Below are 19,427 nucleotides of genomic sequence, written 5' to 3' on the forward strand. Positions count from 1 at the left end.
CCTCTTTGCAGATCTTCTCCAAGTCATTAAGGTTTCGCGCCTGACGTTTGGCAACTCTAACCTTCAGCTCCCTCCACAGATTTTCTATGGGATTAAGGTCTGGAGACTGGCTAGGCCACTCCAGGACCTTAATGTGCTTCTTCTTGAGCCACTCCTTTGTTGCCTTGGCGTGTGTTTTCCCAAGTAATCCCAAGCTGCTTGGCGATGGTCTTGTAGCCCATTCCAGCCTTGTGTAGGTCTACAATCTTGTCCCTGACATCCTTGGAGAGCTCTTTGGTCTTGGCCATGGTGGAGAGTTTTGAATCTGATTGATTGATTGCTTCTGTGGACAGGTGTCTTTTATACAGGTAACAGGCTGAGATTAGGAGCACTCCCTTTAAGAGTGTGCTCCTAATCTCAACTCGTTACCTGTATAAAAGACACCTGGGAGCCAGAAATCTTTCTGATTGAGAGGGGGTCAAATACTTATTTCCCTCATTTAAAATGCAAATCAATTTATAACATTTTTTGACATGCGTTTTTCTGGATTTTGTTGTTGTTATTCTATCTCTCACTGTTCAAATAAACCTACCATTAAAATTATAGACTGATCATGTCTTTGGCAGTGGGCAAACGTTCAAAATCAGCAGGGGATCTCATACTTTTTTTCCCTCACTGTATGTTGTTCATTTTGACACATTGAAGCCAACTTCTTCTTAGGAACTGTTTCCCCTTGGGATGTGTTTGATAAAGCTTTGAAATGAGAGCTTTATTGTTTGCATGCATGTGGCTTTTGTTGTTTTTGGTAGGTGGTCAAAACAGAACATCTGAATGCTTTGAGGCATTTTTGGTATTGAATGAATTTGTTTTGTAGATAAATGATTATGAAATGGACAAATGTTTACAATGTGATTTAATTATTGGATTAGCTAGCTTTTCAGTTATGATTACAGTTTAGTGTCAGACATGCCTTACATGAATCTCACTTCAACTAGCCTACATATTGCTGTCAAACATTGGAAAGAATAGCAGCTACTACTATGCCTTAAAAAAAAGCTTGCAATTGCAAAGAAAAGAAAAGAGCGTGCTGCCAATTTATTTCCGCTGGAATTTAAGATCGGTGATGGAATAACAATGCACTTCCTCCAATGAGCATTTGCATACATTACTTTGGAAACAGTTGACATTAATACAGTAACTAGTGTTATAAGAGTAAGTGGGGTGTGCAGTGGAAGAAATCCAGGCTCTGTGTGTGGCAGTCTTTCAGCGGAGCACTGAATGGATGAATGGCTGGCATTTCTGACACTCAATAGCTATGCCACTGTGTAATTAGACTGGCTTCATCTAGCTAATGTCATTGTTGTCCTTGGAGCTCGGCTCCCATATGAGTGGCTCTGATGACTGGATGGACCAGTAGGTATCCGGAAGGCTGTTCTGATGACTGGATGGACCAGTAGGTATCCGGAAGGCTGTTCTGATGACTGGATGGACCAGTAGGTATCCGGAAGGCTGTTCTGATGACTGGATGGGCCAGTAGGTATCCGGAAGGCACCATGGGAGTTGACAAAATACAGGTGTTGGGCTACTTAGTAGTGGCTTGTGACCTTTCAATCAAAGTTACCAACTTCTCAGCTTGTGTGGTTTTGTAGATGTACTTGTCAAAAAAAGATGGTCCTTTCCTTAACTATCTGTTCTCGATGTTAAAAATGTAGTGTCAAACTATCCATGTTCACTGTCACTCATTAATATGCATGAATAGCAGTAACGCAGGAAACTTTTACACAAATGTCAAAGCACCGACCAAAGAGCTCCTAGAACAATTTTAATACAGTAGTCTGTGATCTTTAAACTGGAAATGGCTTCCTAAATCCTTAGGAGCACCATATAATTAATAATATGATTGGTGAGTCGTTTTTATCGCTCCTTATATTGCCACGATGCAGTGAGTCACCTTGTCAAGTTCAGGGGTTTTATTGCAACTTTAATGGATTATGATGAGTACAATCGTGATTAACGTTTTTTCGCTCTCCCACAGCCCACTGTTGACTTTACCATCAGGGGGAGGCCGTATTTCCCTTTTGAGCGACTACAGGAGTACATATGATTGGTAAAATGAGTTCACCGCTGAGATTGAATGCAGTGACCCCCATCGAACGCAAACACTGTAATGGTTTCTTAACCACATGCCATATATTTTGGAGCAGGACAGGAGGCGGACCCTCTGAGGTGGCGGTATCGACAGTAGGTCTGTCTGCAAAGAGGGGGAGAGCTGTGGCTATGAAATGGAAAGATAAGATTCGGATGCTTTAGAGCAGCATTTCCCAAACTCTGTCCTCGGGACCCCAAAGGGTGCACGTTTTGGTTTTTGCCCTAACACTATACAGATGATTTAAAATAATCAGCTAATCATCAAGCTTTGATGATTTGAATCAGCTGTGTAGTGTTAGGGCAAAAAACAAAATGTGCACCCCTTGGGGTCCCGAGGACCGAGTTTGGGAAACGCTGCTTTAGAGATTCTGCCTTCACTGTTGAATGCTTATTTTGATTTTCACTGGATCAGCGCGGTTCGTTGGGTTTTCTTGAGTTATTCAACTGAGTGAGTTTTGAGTACTATTTTTCCGTATGTGTTTGTCATGTCTTTGTGGTCCTCTGTAGCTCAGCTGGTAGAGCACGGCGCTTGTAACGCCAAGGTAGTGGGTTCGATCCCCGCATGACTGTAAGTCGCTTTGGATAAAAGCGTCTGCTAAATGGCATATTATATTATTATTATTAAAGGCCTATGTATTTTTTTCACAAGGGTTGATGGTTTTGATTGTCATCTTCCACAACAATGGGTCCACAATTCAATAGGAACTTTCCAATAACAGGTTGTCTGTAGTGTATGGGCCTATAGTGTTGCTGTGTGATTGGCGTTTTTACTGCTTTAAATTGGTTAACGCCTTTCTGACAAATGATCACAGCATATATGAAGAGGTGTGCAGCCAGTAACCGGGAAGAGAGAGATGGAGGGTTAAAAGAGATGGAGGGGGGAAAGGAGCCACATTACCCATAATCCAGTCACAGTTGTCTGGAGTTTGGCAACACCTCTGCAGCAGGTTACCTCTAATAGCGCGATATTTCATGGCGGAAAACACCCTGCCACCACTGACATGATGTACGACAACGTCTCTGTTTCCACCCCCAACCTCCCCTCCCTCCGTTCCCTTGCCCTCTTTCACTACAACCCCATGTCTCACCTCTCCTCTCTCTCGCTCTCTTTTTGCCTTGCAGTTTGACAAAGCATATGCCTACAGCATCCGGCACATGTTCGGGAAGGAAGGCAAGCGCACAGACTACACCCCTTACAGTTGCATGAAGGTGATTTTGTCAAACCCACCCAGCCAAGGCGACCAGCACGGTGAGTCATGGACCTGGAGAGATGCATGGTTATTGCACACGTGATGAGCCTTTCTCTATCGTTATTAGCCTTTTAAGCCTATAGCTTGGTAGCAGTGACACCGGTGAACATTTGCTGCATGAAAAGGGTTATGTATGCATTCAATTTTCCCTCTGAACCCAGCAATAACAGATGCAAGGCAGTGTTTTGATTTCAATGTCTAATTGTTTGATGCATGCAAAAAATAATTTTCCTGGCATAGCTACTATTGTGAATACCTGCCATTCCCTCATGCCTAATTTCTCTCTCTATGACCTGGTGGTTGCAGGTTGTCCATTCCGACACAGTGACCCAGAGCTGCTGAAGCAGAAGCTGCAGTCCTATAAGGTCTCCCCCAGCGGCATCAGTCAGGTGGGTGAGGCCCAGAACACAACAGAACAGCCTCTGCCTCAGGCCTCTCAGATGCTCTGTTGTTAACCCATGGCACAATACAACATTAACTGACTGCAGTTGTCACTAATATGTTCAGGCAGTCTCATCTACATTATTGACTTTGTATTGATGAATGTAGTTTAACCTGGTGATCTTATTGTAATTTTTACTTTTTTTTATTGACAATAAACAAAAATAGACAAGTCCTAGATGGCAAGAAACAAACACATTACGGACGTAAAATGAACAGTACAGTGTCACCAAAATGGGTTACAAAACTCAGACCTCCTTAATTAAAGTCTGCCTTAAGCTGCTGTCGATAACAGAAAGGAAATTTGAAAGGAAAGGAAGAAAGTTTAATTCACTAAAAGTTAGGTGTAGATTAGAATATGTATTCAGTGCAGCGCAAAAGGTAGATTGTCATCACACTTTCGACAAGGTCGACAGATTTTTATAACGCTAGAAAAAGTGAGGAATTAATTGCTTTTTCACAGTTCTTAGTAAAACAATGCATTTAAAAAATGTATACACCAGAAACATATATGTTAACGGTATTTTATTAAGTGTTTATTTAATACAGGTTTAACCAATTTTCTCAAATCAAATTAGCTTCAGTTGACATCAGATGCAATTTTCCTCAGAGATCATTAGCCTCGTCAGTAGTATTTGGTAGGTATGTGAGTAGTTTTAGCATTTGATATCCTGCGTGCAGTTGAAACCTGCAGTGCTCCAGCCTAGAGGCCAGCTTTTATATATGAGCAGCTCAGCTCATTGAGTTTACAGCTTTGACCGCCTTAGCATCTGTGTCTTTTAAAATGAATTGGGGCATATTTTCAAGTGCACTTTTTAAGCACTTTCAATGTGTTTTCTCAACACATTAAACTGGGTTCAATGGTGCAGGTAATGAAATGAAGTTGTAAGGTCTTGCCGTTGCGTTCTCATGGAGTTATGGACCTTCAGGACGTTAATTTAATTCATGGTCCCCTTTTAATTGGGCCATAATGTTCACTGTTCAAAGTCTGGTATGAAGAACATATACACGCAGCCTAACGTCCCACAGTATAATCTAGAAATATAATGTTCTAAAGTCATTTGGAAGTGAATATAGTCTATATTCCCTAAACTTTGTTAGATGTAATTGCCTATCAGGACACTTCCAAATGACTTTAGAACATTATATTTCTAGATTATACTGTGGGACATATTCTAATCGTCCAATGTTCACGCACATTTTTTTCAGCACTGAGCAGATTTCAGGTCTGCTGAGCGCAAACTTGAACAATGTGAAAATTCTGTGCACCTTCCAGCGTGCGTTTACTTTGAAAACATAGGCTGTACCCTCTAAGTTACAGTTTTAACATGGCCAAGTAGGCTACTGTGGCTATTTGATCATAATGTAGACCTACCAGAGTGGCCTACCATCAAAAACAATGGAGAAAATGCATCTATTTACAATGGAAATAGCTGTTCTATCATTCAGCCTACAGTAGAAGCCAATGTGTGGTGTTCAATGTAGGCCTACATTCCATTAGACTTTTGGAAAAACACATGCAGGGCTTGACATTAACCTGTTTATCCACTTGTCCTTCAGACAAGGTGGCTGAAAATGTTGTTGTTTGATGCAAGAAACCACTTTACAAAATTAAAATGCATTATTATTCCCATACCATTATTACATTATTGGCTACTTAGTTTATTCAAGCCTGTCTCAAAATACAACACATCCCCTTTAAGACAAAAAAAAGCTCTTGACCTGACTCTCTTTTCAAAGATGTCTAGAAATGTACACGTTTTGTACTCTTGCAGGAAGCGATCACTCCCCTATTACTGACCACAAATTATCTATAACTGGTCTAATAACTCACTAACTAGCAAAGGATGTGAACAAAATGTGCACGTGGCTACATGCAGCTCTCGCTTTGATCTCAAAACAAGCGCATCTACTCACGACCGCTCATGCTGTAAACACAGTCCAGTTCAAAGTAAATGGCACAGATTCATATGGTCTATTTGCAAATAGGCCTACTGCAGCTCTGGTTATGCCGCACCGGTCTGTGTAGAGTACGGCTGCGTCGTGCATGTCAATACAATAGAATCCTACTCCGATTTGTTCTGCCTACAACAAAATCTCTTGCATGTTTTGTTTCCGTATGTTGCATTGAAAGTGACTAATAATGTGTTTCGATCACAATTGCCACAGTAAAGGGAAACGTTGATTGTGTTAACAGGGAAAACTCTAGAGCAGTGGTCACCAATGGTTTCTCAGTCAAGATCACTTTCTGAGTCAAAATGCAAGCTGAGATCTACTGCTCAGATTTTTTTTTTACACGACTTACAAAACACAAGTCTATGCAACATTAACCAATTCAAAACAGTACTGTAGCAATGAGGTTTGTGCAGTAAGCTATAGGCCCAATACATTATCACCGCTTATTGGCTTTGCTTGAATTGCCCTGCCAAAGCATTGTTGTTCGGGCCATTTTTTTAAATTATATTTCCAAATTTGAGGTAGGCTATATGATCACACTGGTAATAGATCTGTTGTTGTATTACTTGTGAGGCACAGCTGAGTGAGCATACATTTCAATAATTTGCTTTTCATTTTTATTTTACTGGGCTGCATCTGATGGTCAGTCTCCTGACCAAAAACGGGACACCGTCTTCCAGCTGATGGCAAAACTCGAGTCGCACCGCATTATTTCTGCCTCATGCACAAATTCATGTTACTCCTATGAACAGAGAAAGTTAAATATTCCTCTACATTAAAAAAGACCCTAGCCGTTAATAATAACAACAACGCAAGCCGATCGATAAACTTTCCTACTCATTTATTACTGCTGCAATGCTTGTTGTAGCGCTGAGTGGAAATAGGAAGAACGCGCATTTTATGGCTTCTAAAAGTGTTGAATACGAAGTGTTGACAGTGCTGAGAAGAAAATCAACATGAACTCACTCAAAAAAACAGCAGCTCTTTGCTCTATTCGTTGACAGTTCTCTAGTCATGGTTTTAAACGTTTTGAAATCTCACAGCATCAACTTAGCTGTAGCTTTCTTGTATGCCTACTACGTTACTGCAGACACGGTAACATGAGCCATCTGATTGGCCAGCGGTAGGCCTATAGTGCACTCTCCGGGCCCACCGGGAAGGCAGAGTTTGTACCTTCAGACACATGAAATGGTTAAAAATGGCAACAGTTCACCTACCCGATGCGCAGGGCAGCTGAATTGGGTGCACCTACCGCCAACAGCCCAAGACAAAAAAATAATAATAAAAAGGAACACATGGCTTTATCGTTTGTTTTTTGGCGATCGACTAGGAGTTCCTTGGAGATTGACCAGTCCATCGCGATTGACCGGTTGGTGACCACTGCTCTAGAAAGTTGAGTGAAGTTCAATCTTGTGCTTCTCGGTGGGGTGATATTCTGCGCTGCAGTCTCGGGGCTACTGCGTGCACGCGCAGTTTAGAGTTAACATTGCTGTTGTCACGCACAGATGCGCGCGACTCTTGGTGGCAGTAAGAAAGCCATCGCCATCTGCGCCCATTCAACAGCCTAGATTTAAGTTTTTATTACTTCTAAACAAAATAACTTTTTGGTTCTCATAAGCTTATGAGGTTTTGATTCTTGCTTCAACAATCGCTAACATTGATATAGGCTGTAGCAAAAGCAAGCCAAAGAGCCATTTTACTGGTTGAAATGTTTAAGTATAATGCAGTTGATTTGCGATGATAACACAAACATATTAATCAGGACATTCATACGAGCCTTAAAATCCAATTATAAACCAATAGTAGTGTGAAATGCACTCATAAGCAATGTGTAAATAGAGGCTTTTTTGGCTGCCGTTCTATAAGAACTCCCCCTTGTTCTGCCACCAACTTGCACGCATCGGCCTCGTGCGGCAATGTTTGCAACATAGGATGAGCTATGTCAAATACAGTATATACGCTCCCATGGGACTGCTGCGCAGAAGAAATATCAGCCCGCGCAGACAAGCACGAGTTCAGTTTTCCCCTTTAGTTAACACTATCAACGTTTCCCTCTACTGTGGGAATTGCCAATATTAGCCACTTTCAATGCAAACTAAGCAAGAGATTTTCTTGTAGGCAGAACTCTACAGACCGGTGAGACATAAGCATTCAGAGCTGCAGTATCCCTTAATGCAAATAGACCATTGCCATATATGGATCTGTGCCATTCACTTTGAACTGGACTGTGTTTACAGCATGAGTGGTCACAATTAGATGCACTTGTTTTGAGATAAACGCGAGAGCTGCATGTAGCTACGTGTGCACATTTGTTCATATTCTTTTATTCTTTGCTAGTAAGTGAGTTATTAGCCCAGTTATAGCAAATTTCTAGTCAGCAATGGGGGAGTGGTTGCTTCCTACAAGAGCACAAAACGTGTGCATTTCTAGCCATCTTTGAAAAGCGAGTCAGGTAAATAGATTTTTTTCTATTTTAAAAGGGCAGTGTTGTATTTTGAGACAGGCTTGAATACACTAACTAGCCAATAGGCAGAGGGTAGCATAATTTGTCTGATTCTCTGTAATAATGGATTGGGAATAATAATGAACTTTATTTTAGCTATTTCCATGTTGAAATGTTATGAGATGCATTTTCTCCATTGTTTTTAATGGTAGGCCGCTCTGATAGGCCTACATTATGATCAAGTAGCCACAGTAGCCTACTTGGCCACTGTTATAACTGTAACTTAAAGCGGGTGCAGCCTCGGTGTCAGCAATAAATGCACGCCAGAAGTTGCACAGAAAGTTTGTACTCAGCAGACCTGAAATTTGCTCAGTGCCGGAAAAAATTACAGTTAACAGGTAGTAAACAGTATACTGTATAAACGGAATGAGATGACCAGCGTCCAATGACTCTATAGTCATGGGACATTAGTATCAAGGTGCAGGGATGAGTTACGGGCAGATAGCCGGCTAGTGATGGCTGTTCATCAGTCTGATGGCCTGGTGATAGCTGTTTCTCAGTCTCTCGGTCCCGGCTCTGATGCACTTGTACCATCTCTGTCTGCTATATGGCTCGGGTGGCTGAGGTCCTTAAATGAGAAGTCCAGACACCTGGTTTTGTGTGATTTCCCTTGTTTTTGAGAAACTTACCCCAATCAGCAAATTATTTCCACATCCTTGTTGTGTAGTATGGGGGCCCTGAAAAAACATGAACAAATGCCCCAAAAACACCCAAATAAGCCATTTTAGAAACCGCAAAACTCTTCGTATAGTGATGCAGGTGGTTTGCGCTTTCAGTTTTGCGCGACTGCTGCCATCTATCCACGGTTTTAGGTTTGGATAGGTTCTAATCGTCACCGTAGGAACAATATCCTCTATGTACTGCCTGATGAACCCAGTCAGTGTAGTCGAACAAATCCCAGTCTGTGTGATCAAAACAGTCCTGTAGCATTGATTCCGATTGGTCAGAACAACGTTGAACAGTCCTTACCACAGGTGCTTTAATTTCTGCCTATATGTGGGGAGGGCCTTGTAGCCCTCCCAAAAGGGAGAATAACAATGGTCAAGCGTATTCTCTCCGTGTTTAACGCAGACGACGTGTTGGTGGAACTTCGGGAGAATTTTCCTCAGATTTCCTTTGTTAAAGTCCCCAGCTACAACATGCAGCCTCAGGATATGCGGTTTTCAGTTTGCTTAAAGTCCCGTATAGCTCCTTGAGTGCCACTGTGGTGTCTGCATGGCAATAACCAATGGGAATTATCTTTTGAGGTAATGGGGTCGGCATTTGATGAGGTATTCCAGATTGGAAGAGCAAAAGGTCTTCCGTTTTTGTACGTTACCACAATCACACCATGAGTTATTAATCATGAAACATACCCCTCCACCTTTACTTTTCCCAGAGTTTTTTCGTCCTGTCGGTGCGATGTATGGAGAACCCAACAGGATGTATGGATGGAGTAGAAGGGGAGAGCCATGTCTCTAAGACAAATTATCTAACAATCTCTCATGCAAGCCAGACAAAATTAAAAGGGCATATTTATATAATGAATATGAATTCGGAGGACAGAAATTATTAAATATTAAAGCATTAGACCTATCACTAAAAGCTTCAGTCATACAAAAGTTATACTTAAATCCGAACTGGTTCTCAAGCAAATTAGTAAGATTGTCTCACCCAATGTTCAAGAAAGGCCTTTTTCCCTTTATTCAGATTACAACCTCTCACTTTCAGTTATTTGAAAAGGAAATAATCTCCCAAATATCACTATTTCTAAAACAAGCCATAGAAAGTTGTTTGCAATTTCAATTTAATCCTCCAGAAACGACAGAACAAATAATGCAACAAATATTGTGGTTAAATTCAAATATACTAATTGACAAAAAACCTTTATTTTTGGACAGAATGTTTAAAAAGGGTATAATCTTCGTAAATGATATCATCGGTAGGACTGGTGGAGTTATGTCGCACATGCAGCTAACAAAAACATATGGAAATGTCTGCTCTACCCAAAATTACAACCAAATAATTGCAGCCTTACCGCGAAAGTGGAAGGGGGAGAAAGTAAGGAACTTGTCTGTCGGCCTTGCATTAAAGAACATAACGTCATGCAATAAAATGCAAATTAATTACTTAAAAATCATACAATGTGATTTTCTGGATTTTTGTTTTAGATTCCGTCTCTCACAGTTGAAGTGTACCTATGATAAAAATTACAGACCTATACATGCTTTGTAAGTAGGAAAACCTGCAAAATCGGCAGTGTATCATATTCTTTTTCTCCCCACTGTATATAAAAAAAAAACATGGGGGATTGGAAGTGATGCAGACAGTTACATTGATAGAAGATACAATCTATCTGCAATATTAAGCTGATCCATCCCCCCCCCCCAAAAAAAAAAAAGAAAACTATCTCTCATGTCCCTCTGGAAGGAGATGCTCATACCTTATTGTCCAGAGACTGTACATTAGCAAGTTATATACTCTGAAGCGGTGGTTGGTTTGCCCTCCTTCGGAGTCTGACTACAAGCCAGCTCTCCTACCTCTCCTCCATGATCAGTAATGTAAAGTCTAACTCTATTACGTCTTGTATTACAAGTGCAAGATTCCTCCCTTTTTAATATCTGTAAGCTATATTTAGAATTTGATACATTTCCACATTTATTTACTGAAAATGGGACCATATAAAACACTCAAGTCAATAAATAGAGCTCAAAACTTTTCATTCTCTGCCGATTCATTGACAAATGAAAAATGCTCTCTATGAGTGAGTCACTTGCAGTACAAATTGTCAGCAGATCGCTTGTCAGTGCAAACATTATGCTTGTATTTCACTCAAACATTCCACACAAATTATTTCCCACCAAAAAAACAGTACACATGAAATTGATGGTTGTATACAGCTCCCAGACATGTCTCTAGTGCATGTATTGAGATCAATTCAGCTTCTGTGAGTGTTTTAGGGTAGTTTATTTAAGTGTTACTGTGTGCTGAAGCATTCAACACAGCCCATTCTTAGCACTGGTCAAGTAGCCTATTCATGCCCAGGTATGTCTATGTATTCAAATCTATAGAAATAAAATCTAGATTATATTTCGATGTACAAATCTACAGAGGCAAAAAACAAGTCTAAAGACCACACACTATTGAGAGGCTAATCAATATTTAAAATAATCTGTGTACTAAGCAATCCATTGAGCACTAGGGAAGGACTAGATGACAACGTGCTAATTTAAGTGGACAGCCAACCCAAGGAGAGCTTATCCCTCTTCAAATTAAATTAATCATTTCTTCCCTGTCCCCATCAGCAACCCCTATAGAAGTACTCTGCGTTGAGTGGAGGACACGCTGACACTGTGTGCGTGTAGTTTAGCCCAGGAGGCCAATGCATGAACCATGTAGGCTCCTGAGCAGAGAGACCGGCTATGTAGGCAGCATTATTAAATGTGAGAGACTGAATCCAAAGTGAGAAGTGATTCATATGCATAACATCAGTCCTCACTCACCCAGTGTGCATGGCGCTGCCCGTCCCTAAAACTGTCACTGCAGGCCACAGAGGCCAGACACGGACATGTGACAATGCCCCCACTAAGAATGTGCGCTAACCTGTCTGTCATTCAGAATGGCAGACATTGGCAGTGCTTTCACCTTGGTGGTTGGAGCAGGAAAGCTAGTCATGGGCACCAAAATGGAAAGTCTGTTGAAATCAGTTGCATTTTTTTTCAATATCATATCAATAAATATAGGAATAAAAAAACTTGCATGCACCCTTCTGCACTATGTGAATGGCAGAAGAGGCACCATAAAGCTTTATAGAAACCCTAATGTCATGCCCTAACAAGTGGGAAGTAGAACATTGGTGTTTAATCTCTCCTTAAGGTTGATAATTAATTTGTGCACCTTACGATATGTTCACAACTCGGTGTACAGGGGTGTACTGAGAGGAATACAGGGGGTTTGGAAGCACAATATCTGAAGGTCTGGTCAATAGCTTATTGAGATTTTGTGCTTCGCTTTATAACACAAACCCTCTGAATCACTTCTTTTACATTTTTTGTCATTTAGCAGACGCTCTTATTTTTTGTTTGGTGTGTGCAAATAAGATGTATTGCAAGTTCTCTCCCCATTTTTTAGCATGTTAGCAGATACCCATAGACTTCCAGTCATTGCGCTAAAGCTAGTTTGCAATTGCACTAGCACTAGTTAGTAACTTCATTCAAACTGCACGCAGAGATATCAAAATGGTTTCCACAAGTTCATCTGACTCTGGGGAAGTAGATAAAGGGCCTCATTGCCAAAGTCCCAAAGTATCCCTTTAAGTGTCAGGCCATGGCATATATATATATATATATATATATATATATATATATATATATATATATATATATATATATATATATATATATATATATATATACTGAAGAAAAAGATAAACGCAACAAGCAAACATTTCAAAGATTTGATTGAGTTACAGTTCATATAAGGAAATCGGTCAATTTAAATAAATTCATTAGGCCCTAATCTATGGATTTCACATGACTGAGAATACAGATATGCATCTGTTGGTTACAGATACTTAAAAAAAAAAAAAAAAAGTAGGGGTGGGGATCAGAAAACCAGTCAGTATCTGGTGTGACCATTTGCCTCATGCAGCGCGACACATCTCCTTCACATCTCCTTGATCAGGCTGTTGATTGTGGCCTGTGGAATGTTGTCCCACTCCTCTTCAATGGCTGTGCGAAGTTGCTGGATATTGTCAGGAACTGGAATACACTGTTGTACATGTCGATTCAGAGCATCCCAAACATGCTCAATGGGTGACATGTCTGGTAAGTATGCAGGCCATGGAAGAACTGGGACCTTTTTCAGCTTCCTGGAATTGTCTACAGATCCTTGCGACATGGGGCTGTGCATTATCATGCTGAAACATGAGGTGATGGCAGCAGATGAATGGCACGACAATGGGCCTCAGGATCTCGTCACAGGATCTCTGTGCATTCAAATTGCCATCGATAAAATGTAATTGTGTTCGATGTCTGTAGCTTATGCCTGCCCATACCAAAACCCCACTGCCACCATGGGGCACTCTGTTCACAATGTTGACATCAGCAAACCACTCGCCCACACAACGCCATACACGTGGTCGTGAGGCCGGTTGGGCGTACTGCCAAATTCTCTAAAACTAAGTTGGAGTTGGCTTATGGTAGAGAAATTAACGTTCAATTCTCTGGCAACAGCTCTGGTGGACATTCCTGCAGTCAGCATGCCAATTCCATGCTCCCTCAAAATCAGTGGCATTATGTTGTGTGACAAAACTGCACATTTTAGAGTGGCCTTTTATTGTCCCCAGCACAAGATTAATCTGTGTAATGATCATGCTGTTTAATCAGCTTCTTGATATGCCACACCTGTCAGGTGGATGGATTATCTTGGCAAAGGAGAAATGCTCACTAACAGGGATGTAAACACATTTTTGTGAATGGAACATTTCTGGGATCTTCAGCTCATGAAACATGGGACCAACACTTTACATATTGCGTTTATATTTTTGTTCAGTATATTATTTCCAGTAATACCTTGAGCCTCATTTTAAAGCTGCGCTATGATGACGCTCCATAATTAGCACCCACAAAACACAAGGGCCTTAACACAAACGCTTCATCCATCATGCAAAATTGTTCCTGCAACTGCTTATAGATGGGTTGGTTGTTTAGCAACAGAACTGACGCTTGCGCAAGTAGGGGGAAAAACAGAAGGGTTGGCTTTGATTGTCGACCACATGTAAGCTATGTTTCGTCTCTAATGTTTATTGAAAACATCAATACATTTGCACAATGAGCGCTTGTTGGTTAGCTAACTAGCTAATTTGAGCCATATTAGCATTGACATGAAACCAGTAAAAACACCTCAAAACAAGTCATGGTATCAAGAACAATATGAAACTAGCTGAAACAAGCCACTTAAGATTCACCACATGGCAGTTTCTTGTCATTCTTGCTAGCAGTCTGGCCATCCAGAATCACGTTATTGGTCAACGTCAAATCCTCTCTTAACGCAACAACATTCCTGTTGTATACAAATTATGATTCAAGATCTCTCTCTAACCCCAACACCTCTTTAATGTCTGTATTTCCCTTGCTTTCATTTCTTGTTTTCAGATCCTGGAGTTGGTCAAGGGAATGCACTATCAGCTGGCCTGCCAGAAGTACTTTGAACTGACACACAGCGTAAGGATGCCTTTCATTTGGGGCCGGATGTAATTGGGGTGGCCTGCCTGCCTTTGTGGGGACCGGGGGGGCCCGCAGCACATGCATGAAGCCTCTGGAGGGGCCTCGAGCTCTGTAATCACATCCATCATTAGCTGTCATATCCGTTTAAGTTTTGTGTGTTTATTATGGCACTTTAGATTAATTTAGCCCCTAATGAATATTACATTTATTTGATCTAATGCCTTTTAGTGGAGTGGACTTTTAGATCCGTAGTTTCAGGCACATTCAAGGTTATTAATATTCACTCCTTATTTAGGAGGGATAAAAAAAAGTATGTGAAATAAGCAGGGTATAACATGTTCTTATTGCTCTTTGTCTGTGTGGGGTTGCTGTTATGCACGTTGATCATAGCGATTGCTTACATACGTCTCTGGGTTTGGTAATGTGTTATTACCAACAACCCATAAAAGCAGTGTTTTTTTGGGTCAGTGAGTGGAAGCGGGTCTCCGATACGTGTTGACAATTTGCGTGATTTTCCGTGCTGCACTGTTTATTGTATTTAAATTGGAAGCTCTGCAAACTGACAGCCTGAGGGGAGAGATGGCGTTTTTTGGGGGCGGGAGTGAGAAAGCAATAATCTAGAGATGTCAGTCAGGATTAGTTCTTTAACACGTGCCCCTGTCCCTCAGCGTTCAACGCAGCTGAAGTGACAGAATCCTGATGAGAATGTGGGCAGGTAGCACCATGATGTAAATGTTGACTATCTGCTATGTGACAGTTTAATTTGACTGAGTCGGAGAAGGGAGTCATCTTTGATGTGAATGTTGGAGGTAAACTTTTCAGAGTGTTTGCCATCGCTCTGGTGCTTAGTTTATTCTGTGAAGCTAATATCCTCGGATCACATTTCAATCTGATAACCCAGGAAAAGTACATGTATAATACTTTATACCGTAATCCCAAATATGTTTTAAAGGACAGATTACTGATCAAAATGTAGCGATTTAATACGGTTTTAGACTACCTAGCCTTTTTTGGGCACGTTTATGATAGTTGTGTTCTTCTTCAAACTCCATTTCATCATTGCACATTGAAACTTTACAACTCACAAGACCCAATTTTTGCTAGTTTGAGAGTAAGAGCCAAAAGTAACTTTGAAAGTCACTTTGCTTCTTGAAGAGAACACTTCCCCAGCCAAGCAAAGGACATTGTGTCTGCAGGGACCTAGCTACACCCTTGGATGGGTGGGTCACATTGTTCCTGGTTACCAGCCTAAATTATCTTTATTGGTTGAGGTAATACTCAATTACAGCCTTCTACTGGCTTCAGCTCTACTCAACTTCTTTGCCTTACTTACAAGACCAATATATCTAGACTCGATAGTATCATAAATGTCCTTAATCTATTCCACTATTGCAATTTATCAGTTTGGTAATTCACCTAAGGGTTATGATTCATATTTGTGGGGCATGTTTCTCCTCTCATTTAGTGTTGTAATATACTCACACTGTCACAGAGAACAATTTAAATGCCTCTAAATGGTGTTTCAGTAAATTCTGTCATTGCTTTCCAAGAGTATCATTCATTGGACCCTCTGGAGGAATGAAACGGTGCTCTGGGTCATAGGTGCTGACTAATAGCCTGGAGCTGGAGCTGTACAGTCAGAGGGTCCCAGGGACAATTCCCCTGGAATAAATAAGATGGCAGCTCTGATAAACAGCATGCTTGCTCTAACAGCCTTTAAAAGATAAATGGAACCCCCCACCACCTCCAAAATGAAAAATCCACATTTATGACATTCAAGAGCCATATTTTTGTCCTGTCGTCCAAATTGCACGATTGTGACATTAATACGCATTGTAAAGAATAGTTATTTTGTGTGGGGGGGCAATTCTACCAATCTACGACCCCCTCATCTCTAAATTATAGTCATCATGGGGCACAAAGACTACCAACTCGTTTCTCCTTTGCCTGTGACTGGGATAATTAAATATCTGCCACGTCCTATAGTGATGGGGGTAAAAATGGATAGTTACATTTCGCAGGATTATTTTTTTAATACTGTAGGTAGAGTTACCTAGCGGTAGTCAGCTGTACCTGCGCTAAAACGCCTGTATTTTTCATCCTATAGCTTGATCGCCATCTTTTAAAATAGTGAGCCAATGTGTTTTCAGCACTTATTTCCGCATGCTCTCTCTTGTCTCTCTGCAGCAGACATAGTGAGCAATATGTTTGGAACATCAAATTGTAATAAAATCTCATCTTTTAATCGCAATACATATAGAATCGTGAGAATCTCAATACATATTGTATCGCAACAGAAGTATCGTGATAATATTGTATTGTGATGTCCCTGGCAAATCCCAGCCCTAATGTGCTACCTGGTTCCAGATCTGTGGGTTTGTACAGATAGATATGTTGTTCCTCCCTCCTTGGCAGCATTTATTAAAGGTCAAAATATAATACTTCACTGATTAAATATTTACACAGGAGCAATAAATCAAACAATAGAAAGAGTAATGAAATGGCGTCCAGAGGAGCGAGCTCCGAGATGCTTCACCTCGGATTATGGGAGCGGGAGGGTGCTGCAGCAGCAAAATTATTCAAAGATTGATTTGTTTCTGATCTCGGGTTCGGATTGTTTCATGTTTATTCATTTGTCATTTGTCACATCCAGAAGGCCAAGTGCTATGTGGTAACGCTGAGACAGATCAGGGTGTAATGGATTGCACAGTTCTCTACTCGTGCAACCTGTGGCTCTGAGATTTTTCTACTTTTTCATAAATTTATTGCACAGACAGTGAACAGACAGGACAGTTAACAGGAGAAATTAGATGGTTTTTTTCTCTTAAATGAGTAGGGAACTTGTCTTTGATTCTTGCTTTTGTAAGGAGTATATTCCCATCAAGTACTGCTGAAATATCTAGGCGTACATCACCGGGCACTGTGGACCCCAGCTGGTTCAAATACAGTCGAGCAGTCCGCTTGCATTTGCCTAGCTAGACAAAGGAATCGGACAATGATCTCAAGGTGATGGCAGGAGAGGGACTTAAAGTGCCCGCATGCTTCCCAGCCGAAACAGTTAGGAAGAGTTTGTGCATATATTATGCAAAAAAAAATGTATGACGTTTTTTGTTCGTCTGTGATTGGTCAACAGTAGGGATTCTTCAATACTCATTTTCATGCAAATGTTTTCATTGAGAAATACTGCACCAAACATCTTAGATGTAAAATTGTGCAACTAAGATCTCCTCGCCATAAATGTCAAAATTAATGACATTTTTTTTTAGTTATCGTAGATTAATTCAGACTATTTTGAGGAATTATATACTGGCTACGGCGTCTCAAAATGGAGAAACAGTACTATTGCCGCTTTTTTCTTGTTTTTCAAGCGACAGTCTTTTAAGGGAATATGCAAGCACACTCGTTCGGTTTGGCTAGCCCCGGCTAGGCGCCAGCCGAATTGAAGCATGCTGACGCCTTAATCAGGGAGACTTCAAAGCCGGTGTGTTCCCTCCCAATCACACAGTCTGGCTTGAAATAGGAGGGAGGAATTGCATCAGTTCAGTACACCAGTACAATGCTATTAGTAAAAGAACTGAAGCAGAGTTGCCTTTCTGACTCTTCTGTCCAAGGTATTCTTTTTACCGTCTGACACCTAACAAAACTTTTTTCTGTTGTGTCCAGATTGAGGACTCTGGGTTCTCACTCAATCACCCCAACCAGTACTTCATGGAGAGCCAGAAGCTGCTAGGCGGTCCTGGGGCTGGGGTAAAGGTGGAGGTGAAGCGGGAGGACAACCCCGCCACCAAACCCCCCAACCCGTCCCCTCACCAGACACCAGGACCAGGGAACCTCCCTCAAGAGGTGGAAGCAGAAATAACAGAGGACCTGGATTCTTTCTTCCAAGATGCCTGATATTCTTACACATCCCTGATAAAATGTCCTCTCTATGTAGATTTGAATAAAGCTCCCATCCAGTCAAATGTTTTTTACAAAGAAAATTATTTTCTATACTTCTCCAAAATGTTTAATGCTATCCTCTGTTTTACTTCCACATCTACGTAGTAATAAAGTTGAATAATATGAAGATCTCATCTTTTGAGCTTATTTGTTGGTTGACAAATGCAACACAATACCAAGCAAAAGCTGAATCTTGACCTTAACATTAATCTTAGGATTTACCGACAACAGAACTAAAATTCTCAAACCCGAACAGTTGGATGCTCTTTCTAATTCATTGCTGTGATGTATCTACATTTTTTCTCCCAGTTTGAAAGCTGACATTGGTGCAATTCTATTAATCTTCTGCTTGGTCCATTCAGGTTTAAACAACTATGGCTTACGGCCAGACTTTGCGCTCTGGCAAAGATTTGCCTGCTCATTGGGCTATGACCAGAAAATATCCTAGCTGCCCCATAAGCAATGTCATTGTTTTTGCTCACAAGGGATTAACCTAACATAGCAGACGTAAAATAAACGCCTGAAACTAGACCCCCTACATACTGGTCTTCATGAGAAGAAAAAACACTGTTGGGAGGTTCTCTTATGCACTGTTCAACCAATCCAGTAAATGTGGAGGAGGAATTAAGATGGAGTGTCGCCTTGTTAACGTCCAAAAGCGGAAGTTGTGTCACAGGCTCCCTTTCAATTTCCCTTGAAAACCAGAACATCCGGTTGTTGGGGACTCGGCAGAGGCTAACAAGGAAACACAATTTCTGCTGTTATATTGCACTGCCTTGGAATACGCTTGATGCAGTTTACCCAAACCCACCCTGTCAGGAAATATTTGCCGCCTTGTGGTCCTCTGTAGCTCAACTGGTAGAGCACGGCGCTTGTAACGCTAAGGTAGTGGGTTCGATCCCCGGGACCATCCATACACACAACAAAAAAAAAATATATATATATATGTACGCTAAATGGCATATTATTTTATTTATTTATTTATTATTTGTAAGGCCTCTTGGC

General features: G+C 41.0%; 1 protein-coding gene across 2 annotated transcripts in view; it reads left to right on the forward strand.

Moving 5' to 3' along the window:
- The window catches only part of prim2 (DNA primase subunit 2), an 88,469-nt gene extending 69,916 nt beyond the window's left edge, over positions 1–18,553 (forward strand). For both annotated transcript variants that reach the window (XM_084174694.1, XM_084174695.1), the window contains exons 11-14: positions 3,250–3,376; positions 3,684–3,766; positions 14,412–14,480; positions 18,147–18,553. In XM_084174694.1, the coding sequence (XP_084030820.1) occupies positions 3,250–3,376; positions 3,684–3,766; positions 14,412–14,480; positions 18,147–18,377 (510 nt within the window). In that variant the 3' untranslated portion in view covers positions 18,378–18,553. The remainder of the gene's footprint in view (positions 1–3,249; positions 3,377–3,683; positions 3,767–14,411; positions 14,481–18,146) is intronic.
- Positions 18,554–19,427: the final 874 nt, after the last annotated feature.

This window comes from Coregonus lavaretus (genome assembly GCF_964263955.1).
Source record: "Coregonus lavaretus genome assembly, chromosome: 1".
Taxonomy (NCBI): Eukaryota; Metazoa; Chordata; class Actinopteri; order Salmoniformes; family Salmonidae; genus Coregonus; species Coregonus lavaretus.